The sequence below is a fragment of the Osmerus mordax genome, chromosome 16, assembly GCF_038355195.1.
Source record: "Osmerus mordax isolate fOsmMor3 chromosome 16, fOsmMor3.pri, whole genome shotgun sequence".
Classification (NCBI taxonomy): domain Eukaryota; kingdom Metazoa; phylum Chordata; class Actinopteri; order Osmeriformes; family Osmeridae; genus Osmerus; species Osmerus mordax.
Genome location: NC_090065.1, coordinates 14,681,998 through 14,700,205, shown reverse-complemented (window position 1 = coordinate 14,700,205; position 18,208 = coordinate 14,681,998). Strand labels below are relative to the sequence as shown.

At 44.6% G+C, this 18,208-nt stretch overlaps 2 protein-coding genes and 1 long non-coding RNA gene across 3 annotated transcripts; 1 reads left to right on the top strand and 2 right to left on the bottom strand.

Annotated features, from left to right (window-relative positions):
- Positions 1-560: 560 nt before the first annotated feature.
- igfbp3 (insulin-like growth factor binding protein 3) lies at positions 561-4,978 on the top strand. Its single transcript, XM_067253419.1, has 4 exons — positions 561-930; positions 1,543-1,796; positions 2,782-2,901; positions 4,853-4,978. Exons 1-4 carry the CDS (start codon positions 561-563, stop codon positions 4,976-4,978), a joined length of 870 nt encoding a protein of 289 aa, XP_067109520.1.
- Positions 4,979-7,139: 2,161 nt separating this feature from the next.
- LOC136959082 (insulin-like growth factor-binding protein 1) lies at positions 7,140-8,566 on the bottom strand. The gene is made up of 4 exons (XM_067253298.1): positions 8,221-8,566; positions 7,866-8,008; positions 7,428-7,556; positions 7,140-7,265 (listed from the first exon to the last, which is right to left on the bottom strand). Exons 1-4 carry the CDS (start codon positions 8,564-8,566, stop codon positions 7,140-7,142), a joined length of 744 nt encoding a protein of 247 aa, XP_067109399.1.
- A 2,246-nt stretch (positions 8,567-10,812) lies between these two features.
- LOC136959541 (uncharacterized) lies at positions 10,813-15,850 on the bottom strand. Its single transcript, XR_010878747.1, has 5 exons — positions 15,819-15,850; positions 15,459-15,623; positions 14,173-14,343; positions 13,985-14,098; positions 10,813-10,938 (listed from the first exon to the last, which is right to left on the bottom strand). It is a non-coding gene; the product is annotated as an uncharacterized lncRNA (long non-coding RNA).
- Positions 15,851-18,208: the final 2,358 nt, after the last annotated feature.

The window sequence follows — 18,208 nt, the reverse complement described above, 5'->3', positions numbered from 1 at the left end:
GGGCCAATGAGATTTCGATTTCAGAGAGGTGTCCTGCCAATGTGTTGTGATACAGAACAGGTTGGAGGGGAGAACTGGTAAAGTGTACTTTTTATTCTCAATTCCAACCTGAACTCAAGGTATCACACAAAAGGAGAGAGGGTGCACAGTTAGCTAGCTCTCATCATTCTAGACATAAATTATTGGTGAAGTTATTGGCTTTCCCTGAAAGGAAATATACAAGCATCTGGTTAATCCGGGCATGTTGGACATTGACAAAAGTAATACGAAAGTGCAATCTTACAAAGGCTTTTGTACTCATTTTAGGGCACAGTTTTTACTTCGAATATTTTTTCTGTGATTTTTTTTTCCTTTTTTTTGTTGAGAAGCTCTTTTTATTTTATTTGCTTAAAACCAAGTGGAAGCAAAACCACCACAACTCGTTTGAGGGGGTGTGACTTCAGCTGCTGGCTCTATATATTGAGACGATGTGTTCAGTGGCGTCATGTGAATTACACGCAGAAACTAGTCTTAAAAGTTCGGGACAGAAGGCTACTCGTCGCAAACCTCGAAATATCGCCATGGAGACAAGTTTATGCACCCTCTGTATGGCCGTTGTTCTGTCATCCATTACACAGTGTTCAGGTGCAATAGGTCCGGTTATCAAGTGCGAGCCTTGTGATGCTGGAGTGCGGCTTCTGTGCAAGCCTTTACCCGAGGACTGCGCCGAAAGAGTTCGCGAGCCGGGTTGCGGTTGTTGTATGACTTGCGCCCTGGTCCTTGGACAGCCATGTGGGGTTTACACGGGAAGATGCGGCTCTGGTATGACCTGTCTACATCAGCCCGGAGAGACCAAACCTCTCCAAGCTCTGCTAGAGGGACGTGGAATGTGTGCAAACTCAACCAACAAAAGACCCGTCAGCACCATACCTCCAATTAATGAGATACCAGGTAGGCTATTTATTCTAAACAGCAGTTTTCTTTTGGTGTATCTGGGTTTCCAAGTGTAATAGGGAAGGGATCAATCCGTCACAGGTTGATAGCTGTGTCCTCGCAACAGACCAGAAACGAGTTACTTTTGACAGATGGATGACACATTTTTCTCAGTTTGGATCGAACATTTGTCATTACATCCGTGAATTCCTCTACTTGAAGTTTAGGCTTATCATGGATTTTGGCAAATATTATTGGATAACATTTATTTTGAAATATAATAAATAAATATAAATCAAGGCAAAATGTCTCATTTCTATACATATCATATCTACTCTGTAGACTACCAACTAGTCGAACTAGGCATGACACCGAAGATACTAGAGTAACAGTAAAGATGTAATGTATGTAAAAATGGTTTTGGGTCTGTGATGCCGTCTACATTCTACTGATTTCCTCAAAATATATTTATATTTCTGTTGATAATTAATGATCTGCCTACCTATGAGGTTGTTCAGCGTAGTATATCTTTTAATTTAATTCACTTTATTGATCCCAAAGGATTGTTAATTGTGTTACGTTGTGAAACTGGTTAGAAATGAAAAAATAATCTTGATCTGGTTGTGCCAGAGAGTGTTGGTGTTCAGGAGGAGCAGAGAAGCTTCACAGCCCCCCCATTCCTCCAGACCCCTTCCAGCACTCGCAGGCCCCAGGGGGGGCCTAGACTGCTCCAGCAGCCCTCTATCCTCAGCCCCGCCAAGGCTGACGTCCTCCGACGGGTGCAGCTGAAGAGAGCTCAGAGCTTCAAAATGGAGGAAGTCCCTGGCATGCTCAGCACAGACCAGCAGAACTTCTCCGTGGAATCCAAGCAGGAGCTGGAGTATGTAAGTACCCAGTGTTCCCTGTCCACAAGTGTTTCTCTCTCTCTCAACAACCCACCCACTAGGGTTGTTGAGAGAGAGATGTTTTCCTCGGCTCCCTCAGTGTTTTGGTGTCCCTCCCCCCCCCCCCTCTCTCTCTCTCTCTCTCTCTCTCTCTCTCTCTCCCTCTCTCTCTCTCTCTCTCTCTCTCTCTCTCTCTCTCTCTCTCTCTCTCTCCTCTCTCTCTCTCTCTCTCTCTCTCTCTCTCTCTCTCTCGCTCTCTCTCCCTTTCTCCCTCTCTCTTTCTCTCTCTGTCTCCCTCTCTCTCTCTCGCCCTCTCTCTCTCTCTCTCTCTCTCTCACTCTCTCTCTCTCTCTCTGCGGGTGATGAAATGTTTGGGGTATTGGTGCTGACGGCTGGCAGGGCAGGCAGGCAGGGCAGGAGGCAGAGATTGGCTTGGCGGCGATGGGGTACGGTGGCTCTGTGGCTGACCGGGTCAGGCGGTTGCTTGGCCGCAAGGCGTCCGCGTGCCGGGGCGTACAGCGAAAAGAGAGAGACACAGAGGATGATGGATAGGCCCCTGCGTACACCCGTTTGGAAACCCCGCTGCTATTTTTGATCCTCTGAGAGAAAGCGAGTGCGCACAAGGAATGAGCTTTGGCTCGTTGCTTTGATCAGTGACCGGAGTCCCTTTGAAGGCACTTAGTCCCCTGTCCTTTGTGTGAAGTGTTACAGTCATAATTAGTTTAGACCCAGACGTAAACCCTCTCAAGTTCGCAAGATAAATTCATTTCATATCAGCTACCTAGCTGTCATACTCCGGCCACCATTTTTGGAGTATTATTGAAGACCGGTTAGCTGGGTTTTTGTAGGATTAACACAATGTCGAGACTGAACTCCATTGTATTTCTCAGCACAGTAATCTGGTCCTGATTCTGAAATCATTCCATGCATGTGAGAAGTGAGGAGATGCTGATGTGTGTTTCTGTCTGCATCCTGTTCTGTTTAGGGTCCGTGTCGGCGAGAGATGGAGAGTGTTCTCAACGGCCTGAAGATCACAGACATACTGAACCCGCGAGGATTCCGCATACCAAACTGTGACAAGAAAGGCTTCTATAAGAAAAAACAGGTAGGGGAGTGGATTAAAACACCTGTGTGTGAATGAAGCTCTTGGAAGCATATTTGTTTTAGTAGAGAACAGTCATTAGAGCCCGGCTTTGTTCTGAATTCCACCGCTACCAAGCATCAGCAACAGGGGATCCCTTTTAGATCAATAATATAAAAGCCAAAAGCCCTACCGGCAACAAACAATACGCCCATCTTAGACGATTCCTCCAAACCTCAGTCCCTGCCAGTCACTCTCCCAGTCACTCTCTTCATCCAGATCTGCATCAACAGATCTAGAACAGATGTCGAGCATGTCCTGAGGTGCTTCCCTACTGCTTAATTAGAGCTTCATCACTGCCTGAGGATGTGGACCAGAACTGCTCAGCCCAGCAGCCATCTACCGCAGAGCGGAGCCCTCGAGAGCCAAGAGGAGGCTGAGATGGCGGCCGGGGCTACGCTCACCCTCCCAGGGAGACAGACGTCAAGGTGGCCGTCGGCACCCGACGCGCTCGCCCCATAATTGTCGGACTTGGGAAAAGCCAGTCACAGAAATAGAGCCTGCCGTCCGTCCCTGCGTTGGCGCGGTGCGGCCACAATCGCTTTATAATAAATGAGTGGGACCCGTGCTTTCATATGGAGGCACTTAAGTCTCCCGCGCCCCATGCCATCCGCCAAAGCAGCCCGCTCCTTATTATATGGCAGCCGCCTAATGCACGGCGGTCTCATTGTGTCTGTTTATTTTGAATGTCCCTAAAGTCTCGTTTGTGTGTGTGTGTGTTCACCCCCGTCACGGGCAGGGCGGAACAGCCATTTTGTGTTTTTCATCGTTCTTTGGGGTGGTTGCCGGATGCCGTTTAGGCCAGACTCAGCTTATTACCTGTATGTGTCGACACAGAGTCCATGTGTATGAAGGGGGACATTAAGTAGGAGTACTGGTTGAATTGGATGCATTCACCAAATGCACATTTGACCTCTTTGTAATTACTCCTCAATTACATATAGATGTGGCTTTTTTCCTACAATAATTACAGTGTCCAAAGCACTAATTGTACACTAACTGCACACTTTATCCAGCTTATGGAGTGCATATTTACATGTATGGCATCTTCCTCCATCTCTTTGCGAGGGTGTAATGCAGGAAGTTTGTTCTTATGTAAGTTTTGTGTAGATACTTTTATGTCTCACAGAACATCTCACAGAAGCGCAGTTTAAAATGACTCAGATCAGATATGCATCCATTTATATTTCATTGTATTCATTGATGTACAAATAGTGCAAATAGGAAGTGCGGCAATGATGTAGCCAGAAAGTGGTCGATCTCCCTTCTGATCAAACCCTATAACTCTCTGTCATGGATGGACAGATTTTGTATTTGTCCTTCAAATGAATCGCTGCATGTTTTACTAGAGAGGATCTTGACCTTTAGTAAAATTGGCAGTAAAATAACAGCCTTTGGGTTGCTCCAGAGACGCTGTAAGTCATTTGTAGTACCCATAATTTGAGGCTGTACGGTATAATCAGCAACAGATGATTTGTACTGGCCACCGGCTTCTGAAAATAGATGTCGGGTCTCAGTTGTTCACAAACGGGCCTAAGCAAATATTTGACCAGCTTTCTGTTTACCTTTAAGGTCTCTATATGTGTGTGGAACTGGAGGTAGACCGTAAAAGCAGCTCAAAATACCATCACGTGTCGCATGGCCAAGTCTGCATCTACTTAGCAGAAAAGGGCTTCCATTAATGGCCCCCGCTCTTTAAATGCTACTCTGCACTGCTGATCAAGCAGCCTCTGGCCCATCTTTCTGAATATTGGACTGTATTTATGGTTATGTAAGGATCTTCTCTTTGTCGTTTTCGCTCTGTCTCTCTCTCTCTCTCTCTCTCTCTCTCTCTCTCTCTCTCTCTCTCTCTCTCTCTCTCTCTCTCTCTCTCTCTCTCTCTCTCTCTGTGTCTCTCTCTCCCTCTATTTGGTAGTGTCGTCCATCCAAGGGCAGAAAGCGAGGGTTCTGCTGGTGTGTGGACAAGTATGGCCAGCCACTGCCAGGCTTCGACGGCAAGGAGAAAGGAGACGCCCAATGCTACAACTCAGAGAGCCAATAGGACGGAAGCCCACAGAGAGGGAGAGGGAGAGAGGGAGGGAGAGAGGCGGAGAGGAACTGTAAACAGCCAGAGGAACAGCGGTTATTGGGAGAGAGGTCAACCGTGGCTCTGACAGCAGAGCTGTGGAGGGCTGGCATTGCTGTTTCTGGAGCTCCTAGGACCTTACTAGAGGCAGGACAGGCGGGGCGGGGAGGTGAAGTTCAACTCCTTTAGTCGTGCACCTCTCTCCATTGCTAACCGTGTGCAGCTGGACTCAGACACAAGAAGTTCAACCAGCCTGGTGCATCTCTGAGAAGTGCGGACATTTCTGGATTTTTCTATCGCGAACTTGATTGCACAGGGGTCAACCCTGAGCCCACCCCCCCAGAGACTCTGTCAGGGAGAGATAGGCGTTGACGCACAATTAAATGTCACTATACACGTGTGTGTTTGTGACATGGTACTGTAATCGAATCCTTGTAAGCTTGTGATTCTGACTGTGTGTGGTGTGCTAGAATTGTATCTGTGTCGTATAATCTCTGCATATCTGTATGAGAGACATTAAGTGCGTACAGGCACTTTATTAACCATATCATGGGCACAGACAGTATGCATGGTACAGTACAGTGTCCCCATGGTAACCCATGCCATGTTTCTCTATGCCAGTGCATGCAACAGCTTTGAATCCATTCAGCGTTTCACTGCATGCTCACTTCCTCCTCCTCAGGACCCTTTGAGAAAGGGAGTTGAAATTCAAGGCAGATTTTTCATATGCAGCTCATACACAATGCATTATTATTATTATTATTTTTGTTGGATTCGGCTGCATCGAAAGAAGGCCACAATCGTTATGGGCCTTATTGTGTTTCCAGTGTTTGTTTTATTGTTTGTTTTTAAGCTGTGCCATTTGCATAAGCTGGTATGTGGGATAAAGGAGACAAGCCTTCTCATCTCACATTTCTGTGTAGGTTTTTTGTTTGTATTAACTACGCAGTGAGACCTTTTCATTATTTAGCTGTGCCTGTAGGCAAAATTATGTGTGCGTGTATAACGCAACTGTATGATGCAAATGTATTTTACCTCTCAAAAGTCTATTTTTAAGTAATAAAGGCAATATAAACTGATACAACAACATTTATTGAAAGAACATTCAAGGGATTACAAAACAAGTCAACATACTTGATTTTAACCAACCAAGTCAATAGCAGCATATTTGTGAACTATAGCGGCCAGACAAAAAAGTACACATATATCGACAACCAACAGTAGCATGTAGACAACACAGAATCTTTATAAATACAGAAACCTTGCCGGTAGAACAAAAGTTCAAACGAAAAGCGATAAAAATGTCCTTTCAGAGCAATATATAACATAAGAGTGGGAGGGTGGAGATGGGGAGGGATGTGGAGGGTTGGGAGGGCAGGTGTCCCCCATGACCCCCTGGCTGAAGCAGGAGGCCTGCAGAGACCAGCAGAGGTAGATGAACAGAGCAGAGGAAGATATAAAAAAGCCCATCCGAAACCTGAGCACTTGGCCTGGATGAGCCCTGATGCTGTTTGTGTTAGGCCACGGTGCACATACCTGTGGCATTTTAACTATTTCCCCGATACCCATTGAGGAAACGTCAATGAAGATACATTCCGACACTGTCAACATGTTGAATGAGTGGCTGTGTTGTTCTGCGCAGTGCACAAGTCCAGCGTTTGAATGAATCAAAAAACAGCTCCTGAAGATCCTGAACGAGGTTTGGCAAAGCTGGTGACCTGTGGTCGTCAGCCATGGAGTTATTTAGTCACAAACACAAATGTATACAGTGTTCCCCTATTTACAATCAAAAAATAGGCAAACATATAAATAATCTAAAAATTACAAATGGTTCAAACAAGTGAGCACATACACATTTTGAATAAATAAAGCTTGATACGTACGTCATGTAAATAAATTAAGAGCAATTTATCTTCTCTCAAATAAAATTTGATGTTGCGTGTTTATGTGAATGAGTGTGTGTTTGCATGTGTTTGTAAAAGAAACTTAGTATAGGAGGTGGCTGTGTGTAAGTTCGCAGAAACCTACAGCATTCTGTGTGTTTAGTCCTTCAACTGAGTGAAAGAGTGGCAGTATGCATCTCTCCCTGGGCCGGTTTCATGTGTGTGTGAGTGTGTGTGTATGTCTGATCACAGCACTAGTGAGTCAGCTCCTGATGGCACTCAGAGTCGCCCGCCAGATCACTCGATCCCGGAACCTTCTTCCCATTCCAGGCGGACACGCACCAACAGCGAGCAGGGGGTCCAACGAGAGACGACTCACACTGGCCCGAGAGAGAGTAGAAAAGTAGAGAGATACTGTCATTAACTAACACGTCTCCTCAGTTGAACTTCCTTCCTGTCTTTCAAAGTGGCTGCTAAGCTAACCCGTGTCTCTCTTTGTCTTTGTCTGTGGTGCCTGTTGAGGTGATGGAGATGTGCCTCACCTGCTTGGCCTTGTAGAAGCCATGCTTGTCACAGTTAGGGAGGTAGAAGGTGGTGAACCTCTCCCCCAGTTTCTGCTGGGAACTGGCGATCATGTCCAGTGATGCATTCAGCTCAATATGGCAGGGGCCCTGAAGAAGAGAGATTAGGAGAAAGGGAGAGAAAGGGAGATGAGTATTTTGGGGTTATAATTCATCATACACACACAATACAGCACAATTCATTCAGAAATAAAACGATAGCATGCAAACATAACCAAACTTTAAATAAATTACTTCTGGATTCGGAAACAAAGCGAAGTGTTTTTTTTTTCTTTGGACAGCAAGTGCTCCCTCTAGAGGGCTGGAAAGTAACTTTCCACAACAGCCTTTCAACTCGTGCCCTAGATCCCATAACAGCAAGCCAGGTTGAGTATGCTGGTTGCGTGTGTGTGTCTGTACCTGCTCCACCAGCTTTTTGCGGATGGCGTTGACTTTGGCCTTAATGCTCTCCTGGGCCTCGGCGGCATCGCGGTGGTCGGAAGGCGTGTTGAGGCCCAGCAGGTAAGGCAGGGAGCTGTGGTCAGGCAGGCCATCAGCTTCGTCTGTGGGGGGAGGCAACTAGGTCAGCTTAGCCCTTCAACATCAACAAGAGTTCATGAACCTTCATTAAACTTCAACCTGTCATGAAAAGACGACGCAAATGAATTCAGAGTACACTCTGAAGTGTGCGGCGTAAGGATTGAAATCACTTAGAGTACTAATAATTCATGTCAAAACATGTGAAGGATAAGGGTGGTTCAGTCATGGAGTCTACCTTGTCCCCCGTCCTCAGCGCAGACGCCCTGTCCCCTGGTGAGGGAGTGGAGTGGTCTGGCCTCACCAGGTCGGGGCGTGCAGCGGAGACCCTGGGCGCAGTGGGCCGTGTACACCCCGCAGGAGGCCCCCTTCTCCAGGGCGCAGGCCTGACAGCAGCCACAGCCAGGCTCCCTCAGAACCTGCCTGCAGTTCAGGGGAATGGCAGGGCACTGGTCCAGCTTCTCCTGGGTACAGGGGGCACATCGGATAGGCTCAGGTCCCACCACAGGGGAGGACAGCCCCCCTGCCAGGAAAGCAAGGGCCACCCCCAACACCAGCGTCAGCTTCTTGTATATTCCAGTCATCGCCAAGCTTTCAGGAACTTAACAAGGAACAAAATCTTTTCAGATGTGTTTTGGAGATTTGAGGCCAAGCAGTTGGTTTCCTTCTAAACTGATTTCCCCGAAGCAGCAGCTTGGCAGTATTTATACAGGTCTCTGGCCTCTGCAGGGTTAATGTTTGACATGGTGACTCCAGATATTAAATATTTTGAACAGGCTAGTTCTATTAGGTGCATGACCTCTGGATGGAGTGGGTAGACCTGGACTAAGGTTCAGAAGAGCACTTGTCAATATTGATTTTGGAACACTGAGTGATTATGAACTGACAATAACAACTTCAACCCCTACAGTAAATTTGTGGTTGACCTAGTGGTTAACATCACAGAGCCAACTTGATACCGTCATCATGTCAACAATGTTAATAGCTTGAGAAGATGTGGATGCATTTTTGTGCAACAAAAACTTTTTTCTGCAAATCCTCCATCTGACAAGTTCTTGAGACCTGATAGTATCTATAAAATCATGTTATTGCCAATTCATTCATTCATTCATTCTAAAAAGGTTGAACAGAGGTTGTAACAAAATGGCAGTCTCTTTTTCTACTCTCTTATTTCTTAAACCATATTTGTGAGTTTCTTTGATCTTTGGTGAAGGCCCTTCTTATCTGCCTTGCAAACAAGACCCCCTTTGTGTTGCATAACCATGGTAACAATATGGATTATTTCTCTTGTCTCAAAACATGTTTGTCTGGAAAAGGGTTCCAGTAAATGGCTGTTTCCTGGTGTAGTATTCCTCCCCGGACACGCACATGCAGCCTTTGCCCTCTAGAATGATCCTCTGATTAGTCCTTTCCACTGGACACTATATTTTACATTTACATTTATAGTCATTTAGCAGACGCTCTTATCCAGAGCGACTTACAGTAAGTACAGGGACATTCCCCCAAGGCAAGTAGGGTGAAGTGCCTTGCCCAAGGACACAACGTCAGTTGGCATGACCGGGAATCGAACTGGCAACCTTCGGATTACTATCCCGATTCCCTCACCACTCAGCCACCTGACCCCCCATATGAACATCTGTGTGGGCATGGCCTCATGTACCTACAGCTAGACATTACCCTGTCATAGTCAGGGATACATTACCGGTATGCTGTTCCACTAAGAAAGTCTACATTCCGATGAAATACAATTTTGTTCATTTTAAGTCCAGTGTATTTTGTCTTCACTGATTCCTCCTGCTCAACAATCATTTTCCCTATCATCTGCTTAAACAGGACACCGACCAGAGTTGCAAAATTCCAGAATGTTGTAATGTGGAATGGTGAAAACTTTCCATGGAAATATTTAGAAATTTGGGGGAATTAATGGAAATTATTTTGGGGGGTACACTGTGTTTTGTTTGTGATGTCCATACATCATTGATAACAGTATTAATAACATCCCTTTAAAATGTTTTATAAATGACAATACAGTTTGAATACAGCATAGTATGGTAAATCAAGCTCAAACCTGTACTGGTACACGTCTATGGCAGCAAATAAAATGTGAAAGACCTTACCAAGCCAGAAACTTTTATATCTTTGTACACTATTTATATTGACATGGACAATGTTTAGATATTCACCTAATATAACCTAAATTTAACAGAACACATGTGCTCCTTGGGTTGAAAGTAGGCTTGTCTTTAGTTGTGTGACTGATCCTGAGAACTGTATGTACATGTGGTGTGGGAAATAACAGCTCGTGCGATGGTTGCTTTTGAGAACGTATTGTGGCAACCCAGGAGTGCAGCACCATAGACCGGGTCACCGGCAAGCCACTCCCAAGGGAGACAACGAGCTGCGCAGGTGTGGTGAGTGGGAGCTGGACTCCAACACACGCTTACGGCCGTTGTCTAACCAACTCCTACTGTGTGTGTTTTTTTCAGTGAGGAGTGGGGGTCCAAACAGCCCAGCCGGACCAGTCCAGACTGTTCCCTCAACCGAAGAAGAACCTAATTTATTTGGTGTTTTTTGTTGTTTTTCAATAAACGTCTGCTATTTAGTACAACAACCGTGCTTTTGAGTGGTGCTGTGCTGTTCGCCCCGGCTACGTCCCTTGGTTGCTACAGTATAATTACAGAAAATCTCTCAAATTTAAAACGGTAAAGTTTTTCTGAAACTTCCCTGGCACTTTCCCAAAACATGTCCACCTCTTTACAACCCTAATAGGTACTGGTCGGATCAAAACCCAAAGAGAGTGTCAACTCACTGTCAGTGATGAATCCTTTAATACGGTTTCGAATCAAACATACATCAAACATGGAACCTACTCAACAACTAGCTGGTGTGTGGTGGCCTCTTCAATGTTGTACATCAGATTCACCAGCCACTGAGGGAGAGGATCAGGATCACCACCCTGTGAAAGAGACAACTTCAAATCAAAACCAGTTGATCCTTGGAGGCATTTGGCTTTGGGAAGGAGTTAATTGACTGGATACAGATTCAGTATGCTCATCTCACAGCAAGTCTTATCACAAAGCAGGATGTGTCCCAACCACCTGGTGGTCCCACCGCTCAAGACCGCCCGGTCCCAACACAAGCTCTTCTCCTGTCTGGCCCCCCAGTGGTGGAATCAAGTCCCCACCTCCATCAGAAACACTGACTGTCTCTCCACCTTCAAGAAAAGGCTCAAGACGCACTTGTTCCGGGAGTACAACGGTACTTAGGAATGGTTCGCTTGACCCAATGTTAGTTTCCTCAAGGATCACAATGACTCTTGCTTAGAGAATTGTTGCTCTTGAGGTTAGTGGTAACTGATTTAAATGTTTGTACTCGCTGTGATATATTGTTTTTATTATTGTTGCTTGCTTTTTCCACAGGTACACTTGCACTTATAGCGGTTCATGTTGTTTAATTGTAACTTGTTTACATTTACACATTTACATTTAGTCATTTATCAGACGCTCTTATCCACAGCGACTTACAGTAAGTACAGGGACATTCTCCCCGAGGCAAGTAGGGTGAAGTGCCTTGCCCAAGGACACGTCATTTGGCACGGCCGGGAATCGAACTGGCAACTTAAACTACATGCTCTTATGGTTCTTCCCTTTGGCACTTACTTTTGTTGTACACAATGTGTGCTTCATGTTTTGGCTACTCGCAATGTTTTTGTGGCTATCTTGTTGTTATGATCAGTGACCTACGCACTTTGTAAAGCTCTCTCTTGGAAGTCGCTTTGGATAAAAGCGTCTGCTAAATGAATAAATGTAAATGTCCCAAGTTTCCTCTATACCACAGCACCAGACAGGGGCACCCCCTCTTAAATCTGTTAGTTTTAGCCATATAACCTGTAGCCACAATGTATACAACAACACCCCAGAATGAAACATGGCCGTTAATTCTTTCATGAAAGTTGTGCACTACCAGGGTACAAAGATTGACCCAGCAGTTAAAATGATTTACACACAACAGAAAGCACAGACACACACCAGAGGACATTCTTGTATTGGTGCTTTCTGGTACAGCTGCAGTTCCACCACTTCTCTCTTTCCTGAAGTCATGAGAGCAAATGTGTAATAAATAATAAAAGGAGTGGTGCCCATTGATTAAATGCAGTCTCGCTGCACTGAAGTAATAACAGGTTTGTTTCTTCTTGCAAAAAAATATTTGAGGTTTAAAATGTAATTACTGTAAACTGATTTATTTTAAGGTCATTTATTTTAGGCTGTCATTTTTGACCCTTGGAACAAAGGGAGTATACAGAATGTTAAAGACTACACAATGTTTAAACCAGAATAGTTCCACGCTAAACGTGTGCCCTTTTAGATTACCAAGGATAGGGACACTTACCTGGGGGGACTGTTACCAGAAAACCTGATTATTACTTGAGGCAAACTGGAAACTTAAAATAATCCAGCTAAACAGAACACACTCTCCAACTGTCACTGGTTGGGAGAGTAAATGTTATTAAAGATGGTGGTTTGCCCATTTCAGTTTATCCAATCGTGTATTCCACAAAGCTATTTTAGGAAATGTGAATTTCTTATAATCCCCTTTATCTGGCAGTAGTGTAACGTTTTGAGTATATAAGCAACACCTATGTAAAACAAAAAATTAGGAAGGCTTCAGTCTCACAGATTTGAGATGTTACTACCGAGCTGCACATTTAAACCCTCTGTCTTTCTGGAAAAGTTGTAATCTCACAGAGCATTGAGGTGAACACACCAGCCAGGCTTTCTATAAAGCGAGCAGTCTGTCGCAGAACCTTTTCCCCAGCCCTTCTCAACAGACGTGTTAAGACTAAAAAAACATTGTAATATGGAGGAAACGTCTCTGGTACACAGCTCCTTGAAAATATGGAAAAAGATTAGAACATCCTAAAAAGAATTCCAACCACACCTTCGAACCATCCACATGTAATTGCCCGGTGCCTCACTTTGTTGATCTTTTTTTTATGTCTAGAGATCCAGTGTTCTGTCATTTTGTGCTACCTTATCAGATTTTGCTACAGTACCGCAAAACAAATAGGGCTAACCTTACCTTGCTGTGCAATAATGTTCCACCAGGGCATTGAAGAGCAGTGCCAATGCTATATCAATAATGTTCCACCAGGGCATTGAAAAGCAGTGCCAATGCTATATCAATAATGTTCCACCAGGGCATTGAAAAGCAGTGCCAATGCTATATCAATAATTTTCCACCAGGGCATTGAAGAGCAGTGCCAATCCTATATCAGACGACACTTGTTAGTCAGGAATGAGTCAGCACAGAAAGGAATAGAACTGAGTGGGAGACAGACATAGGTGTACCCCTCACTGAGGAATTTGGGGAAAAGTGTCTGATGAATATTCACCTATGCCTAGTAAATACCAGACATACAAATTAAAGTTAAACAAAGGCTTAACTAAAAAGTCAAAGTAAACATGATGTATCCCAGTGTAACACCATGTTGTAACATAAGAATTAAGCTGGCATCCATTCACATCAATTCTGGACATTCCCTGAGCTCATTCTGGACCTATTAGATTTTTACTCAAAAGCATTCGACAAACAGTGGGAATCAAATCCCCTTGTGGCCATTCTGGGGTCTAAGAGCTCTGGCAGTGACAAAGGGCCAGGGCATTTGGGTATTGTATTGGCAAAAAAAATGACATATTTGGCAATTGTGGATTGTGTGATGCTGTGCCTTCATTTGAGATGTGGCTGAGAGAGAGAGTCTAGATCCATCATCTGGACAAGCTTGGATTCTAGGATGTAGGAAAAGAGTACTAATGTGTTTTACAAGTCATGGGGACCAGTGTTTAAACACTTAAGTACGGTAAAAGGTACAATAATTACGTTTCTTTCAGTAAAAAATAAGGTTTTGTGCAGCCTGCAATGAAAAAAAATATTTTAAAAAGTTTCTATGGGAGGGTTTTTGTGAAGAGATCAGGAGGTGCACATTAGTGAACCCCCCTGTATACCTTTCTTTGTCCTCTTCTCGTCTTCCCAGGTCTGCGTGGTGTTTTTTCTACTGAGGACAAGGAAAGTCTTCTCCTTGTGGCAGATGTTGGTTTCCTCCTCATGTTTCTGAAGAACTTGATCAGATGGAAACAATAAGGACTATGTGTTTGGCACCTGAAAACCACTGGGTCAATGCAAGGCCATTTACCTTGACCTTTATTCCACCGTCAGCCTCACTGCCTTCACAACATGCTCTCTCTAGACCAGACCGAGGGGCCCTGGGTGGGCTAACATTCACGCAGAAGTCCTCTGGTGTCCTAGGAGTTGTGGGCCCAGGGTCAGAATGATCCGTTATCCTCTCCTGTGTTAACGTATCATCCTGTATCAGGAGAGGACCCATGTCTGAACACATCAGGAGGCTGGCTCAGAGGCAAAGGACGTTGTTTCACCTTCAATTGGTTGAAATAAACCATTACCAAATCTCAGTATAATTTCAAAAACAATCTCTTCATTGGAAATGTTTAATCATGCAATGGTTTGCGCGAAAACAAGCGGCAAAAATAAGTTTCTCCGCAGGCTTTCCGGGCTCTCCCTTAGAGATAGGGTGAGAAGCTCGGTTATCTGGGAGGGGCTCAGAGTAGAACCGCTGCTCCTCCGCGTCGAGAGGAGCCAGTTGAGGTGGCTCGGGCATCTGATAAGGATGCCTCCTGGACGCCTCCCTGGTGAGGTGTTCTGGGCACGTCCCACTGGGAAGAGGCCCCGAGGAAGACCCAGGACACGCTGGAGGGACTATGTCTCTCGGCTGGCCTGGGAATGCCTCGGGGTCCCCCAGGAAGAGCTGGTGGAAGTGGCCGGGGAGAAGGAAGTCTGGGCCTCCCTGCTTAGGTTGCTGCCCCCGCGACCCGACCCCCGGATAAGCGGAAGATAATGGATGGATGGATGGTTTGCGTGCCAATTTAACAGTTAGCTTGTTGTAGCAGTCTTGACTAACAGCAGGTAACCGGAATGGATTTGGAGGAGAGCGTTGCTCCTCCAGCTTACAAGGCAATTAACAGCAGTGAGTGGTGCGAGAGGATTACAGAGAAACTGGATGCACACAGACACAATGGACTGGGGAAGAACACCTTGGTGGATTATAGTCACAGCCATTCAAATTTGGGGATTACGAAGCAAAATTAAGGAATTTGATATTATGATATTCTCATTAATATGATATTTGTTCCTTATGAACGATGGGGGATTAGCTTCAGGAGCATCACCCTGCCTTACTTGTATAGTAAATTTGCATCAGTTAGTTGCTAGTTGGATTTTTGCTACATTTGAACAAAAGTAGAACTTGAACATAAAGAAAGTAGAGAAGTTGCCAACTAGTTTAAAATTACATGATAAATTAAATTGTTTTTCCTCCTGTCCTCCCTAATTTCCCAATCACTAGCCACCACTGGAACACAGGTTGTGTCAAACAATGAGGACAAGCGTCACAGGGAGCCTCACCAGAACAAGGGAAATTGACAAGCGCCCAGGCCTCATCACTTTAAGCTGCTCCTCCTCAGACTCTCCCTTCTCTTCTTCTCTCTGATCTTCGGCCTTGTCTTCCTCCTCTCTTTCATCTTCACCCTTCTCTGCCTCATCTTCCTCACACTCCTGTATAGTATCGAGCTGGAAAGCATTCTCCTATCAATCACAACCCATTTCCTCCACACCAGTTGATTTTGAACATGCAGATTTGACTTGGGAAATCTTGATACAGCAGCAGTTTTTTCCGAAACACAGCCTAAACCTTATTTAGTTAAACCCTACAGTTAAACATTATTCCATAAAATATACCAAAGAATGATACTGAAACAGACTCACATATTGCTGATGAATACTCATAGCATCTCTTTGCTAATGAAGAGAGTTGAAAGAGTTAGCTGTGGGGTTCTCTCATGGAACAGATGTTGAAATGTTAAATGCTCGTTAAACTACTCTGGTACACAGCTGTTTGTAATTGCTTTGATTGCTTTAAACCGCCAGTCAGTAATTACAGCTGTGATTGACGCTTCAACATACAACAGTTTGTTCCGACCAAGTAATTTGATTGGACAAGAGGCATTCCATGAGCTCTCACATAGAGTATATCAGCTCTAGGACTTAACTAATACTCGTATCACTCTGCTTTAAAGGTGTTCCAATACTAGTTGCATTAGCTATCATTATCCATCTTGGATTGTAAAAAGATTGTATGTCAGCACGGCTGGGATTTGGTCATTCAAATCCCAGCCGTGCTGACATATATTATGCAATCCCTCATGTGATAATGCTTTTATTAAAACCTCATGGAAGTGTGTGAACTATGACACTCTCTGGTCCCTGACATGTGATTGGTGCAGGCAAATAAAGTGTGGGTGACCTGTGCAGCTTGTTGTTAGTTAATCAACCATTCCGTATTGACCCAGATTGAGTAGAAGCGCTTGAAATGACACAGGGTCACGGTCACTGTAATCACAACTGTGTTTTTTAACATCTTTTTGATTTGATGGCTTAGCTTGACCGGGATTGGCTGGACTCCTCGGGTCACAGTAGAGGGAGAGTTGCTTGTTTAATTGAGCTCTGCTTGGCTGACCTTACCTCAGCTCTGTGGTCTTATCGTAGCATTGGACAGGGACATGGCTTAATGGGGCATTGACTACATGTGACAAAATCATCTGCAGCTTGAATCATGGTCACTCTGGACCCATCTGTGTCATTGTGTCAAATGTGGTCGTAGTGCGTCTCTCAGAAGGTAATTTGGGTTTAGTCACATAAGAGTCCATTTGGGGAGATTGGAAATTGCCGATTAGTTGCAGAAGATTATGCTCAAATGTTCTGACACAAAAATAAGAGTTACATGCCTGTTTAGTGATGGTAAGTCATTGTGGTTCTTAAAGTTTGACAACAAGAACTGGTACCAACTTGGTTATTTGAACTGTTTGGTGATGGTGAAGAGGATAGCACGGCCATGACATAACATGTTCATTCTACACGCAGCTCAGCTCTTTTAGGGAACACATTTTACTCCAAAGTGAGGACACAATGTTGCTTTCATTCATTCAAGTTCCCCTTGTCACAGATGGGCTTGTCATTATTATTAACCATGGTCATGTATCAGAAGAAAGTCCTTTTGGGACCAACCTTGAATGAACAATGGCAGATAGTATTTGCGTTGTAAAAATATTGTTACTCTGAAAAATTATGTACATGACACCCAATAACCTCTTCAATCTTTTTATGATACCACTAAGTATCAATCCATCTGGACCAAGGTCGAAGTCCTCCATGGTGGAAATGTAATCAAGGGCAAAATTCCCAGTGAGGATGGAGGGACACATTCCCCAATGTTCAAGGAAGGTACCATTCCACTTGTGCTTCATAAAAAATAAGCAATCTTTTAGAATCCATGTCATACTTTATTAATAATCTTTGCCCCCATGGTTATGGTGAGGTTTAACTTTTTATGTGGCACATTTTGCCACTAGGAGTAGGCTATTAGGTGAATATTGCATTTGCTAATGTTGCTTGCTAACTTTCAGACTATCTAATACGTACTTTAGGTAAGTTCAACTCAGTATTAGACAGACAGTAATCTTCCAGAGCTATAGTATGATTCAGCATGCCATTTTCTTTCTCTCACAAAATTTGTCACCCCCCCCCCCCCCCCCCCCCCCCCCCCCCCAATGGGTGCCCTTGACTGTATTGTACGTCACCTCGGAACACAGAGTTCTTGTAGAGTTATCCTTGTTCCTGACCTCATTGAGAATCTCCAAAACGGTCTGTCCGATTCGGGCAGCCTGGTTCTGCGAGCTGCTCTATTGACTTTGCTGTTACAGAGAGCCTTTGGCAAAGCACACATCAACTCCAGGGAGACACTGGTCCCTGCTCTATGTTTGAGACATGGTGACATTCTTGTGTTCAACAGTGGAAAGGCACACAAAGGCTCCGTAGACTAGCCATTGTTTGTGACATTGCTGTGACAAAGTATGGAGGGAACCTTTTCATGGTTCAAAGGTCATATACTGTAGCTGGAAACCCCCCCATGACCATGCTTCCTGCCTGGGCCCCATACAGACGTCACAGGGTCATGTCCCACAGACCAAACATCCACTGGCAGCCCTTAGTTGGGTCCAATTTGTTTTTCTCAGTAACTGTAAATGACTTGCAGAATTCTATCTTCTATTCTTTTCCTTTTTCAATTGTTTCTTTATTTCTGGATTACCATGTTCATG

What these genes read in the sequence shown, in the direction of transcription:
- LOC136959082 (XM_067253298.1), bottom strand. Translation starts at nt 8,566, where the DNA reads ATGACTGGAATATACAAGAAGCTGACGCTGGTGTTGGGGGTGGCCCTT. An exon ending in CGCTGAGGACGGGGGACAAG is followed by an intron (nt 8,009 to 8,220) that starts GTAGACTCCATG and finishes CTCCCCCCACAG; the next exon opens with ACGAAGCTGATGGCCTGCCT. An exon ending in GCAAAAAGCTGGTGGAGCAG is followed by an intron (nt 7,557 to 7,865) that starts GTACAGACACAC and finishes TCTCTTCTTCAG; the next exon opens with GGCCCCTGCCATATTGAGCT.
- igfbp3 (XM_067253419.1), top strand. Translation starts at nt 561, where the DNA reads ATGGAGACAAGTTTATGCACCCTCTGTATGGCCGTTGTTCTGTCATCC. An exon ending in TCCAATTAATGAGATACCAG is followed by an intron (nt 931 to 1,542) that starts GTAGGCTATTTA and finishes TGGTTGTGCCAG; the next exon opens with AGAGTGTTGGTGTTCAGGAG. An exon ending in GCTTCTATAAGAAAAAACAG is followed by an intron (nt 2,902 to 4,852) that starts GTAGGGGAGTGG and finishes TCTATTTGGTAG; the next exon opens with TGTCGTCCATCCAAGGGCAG.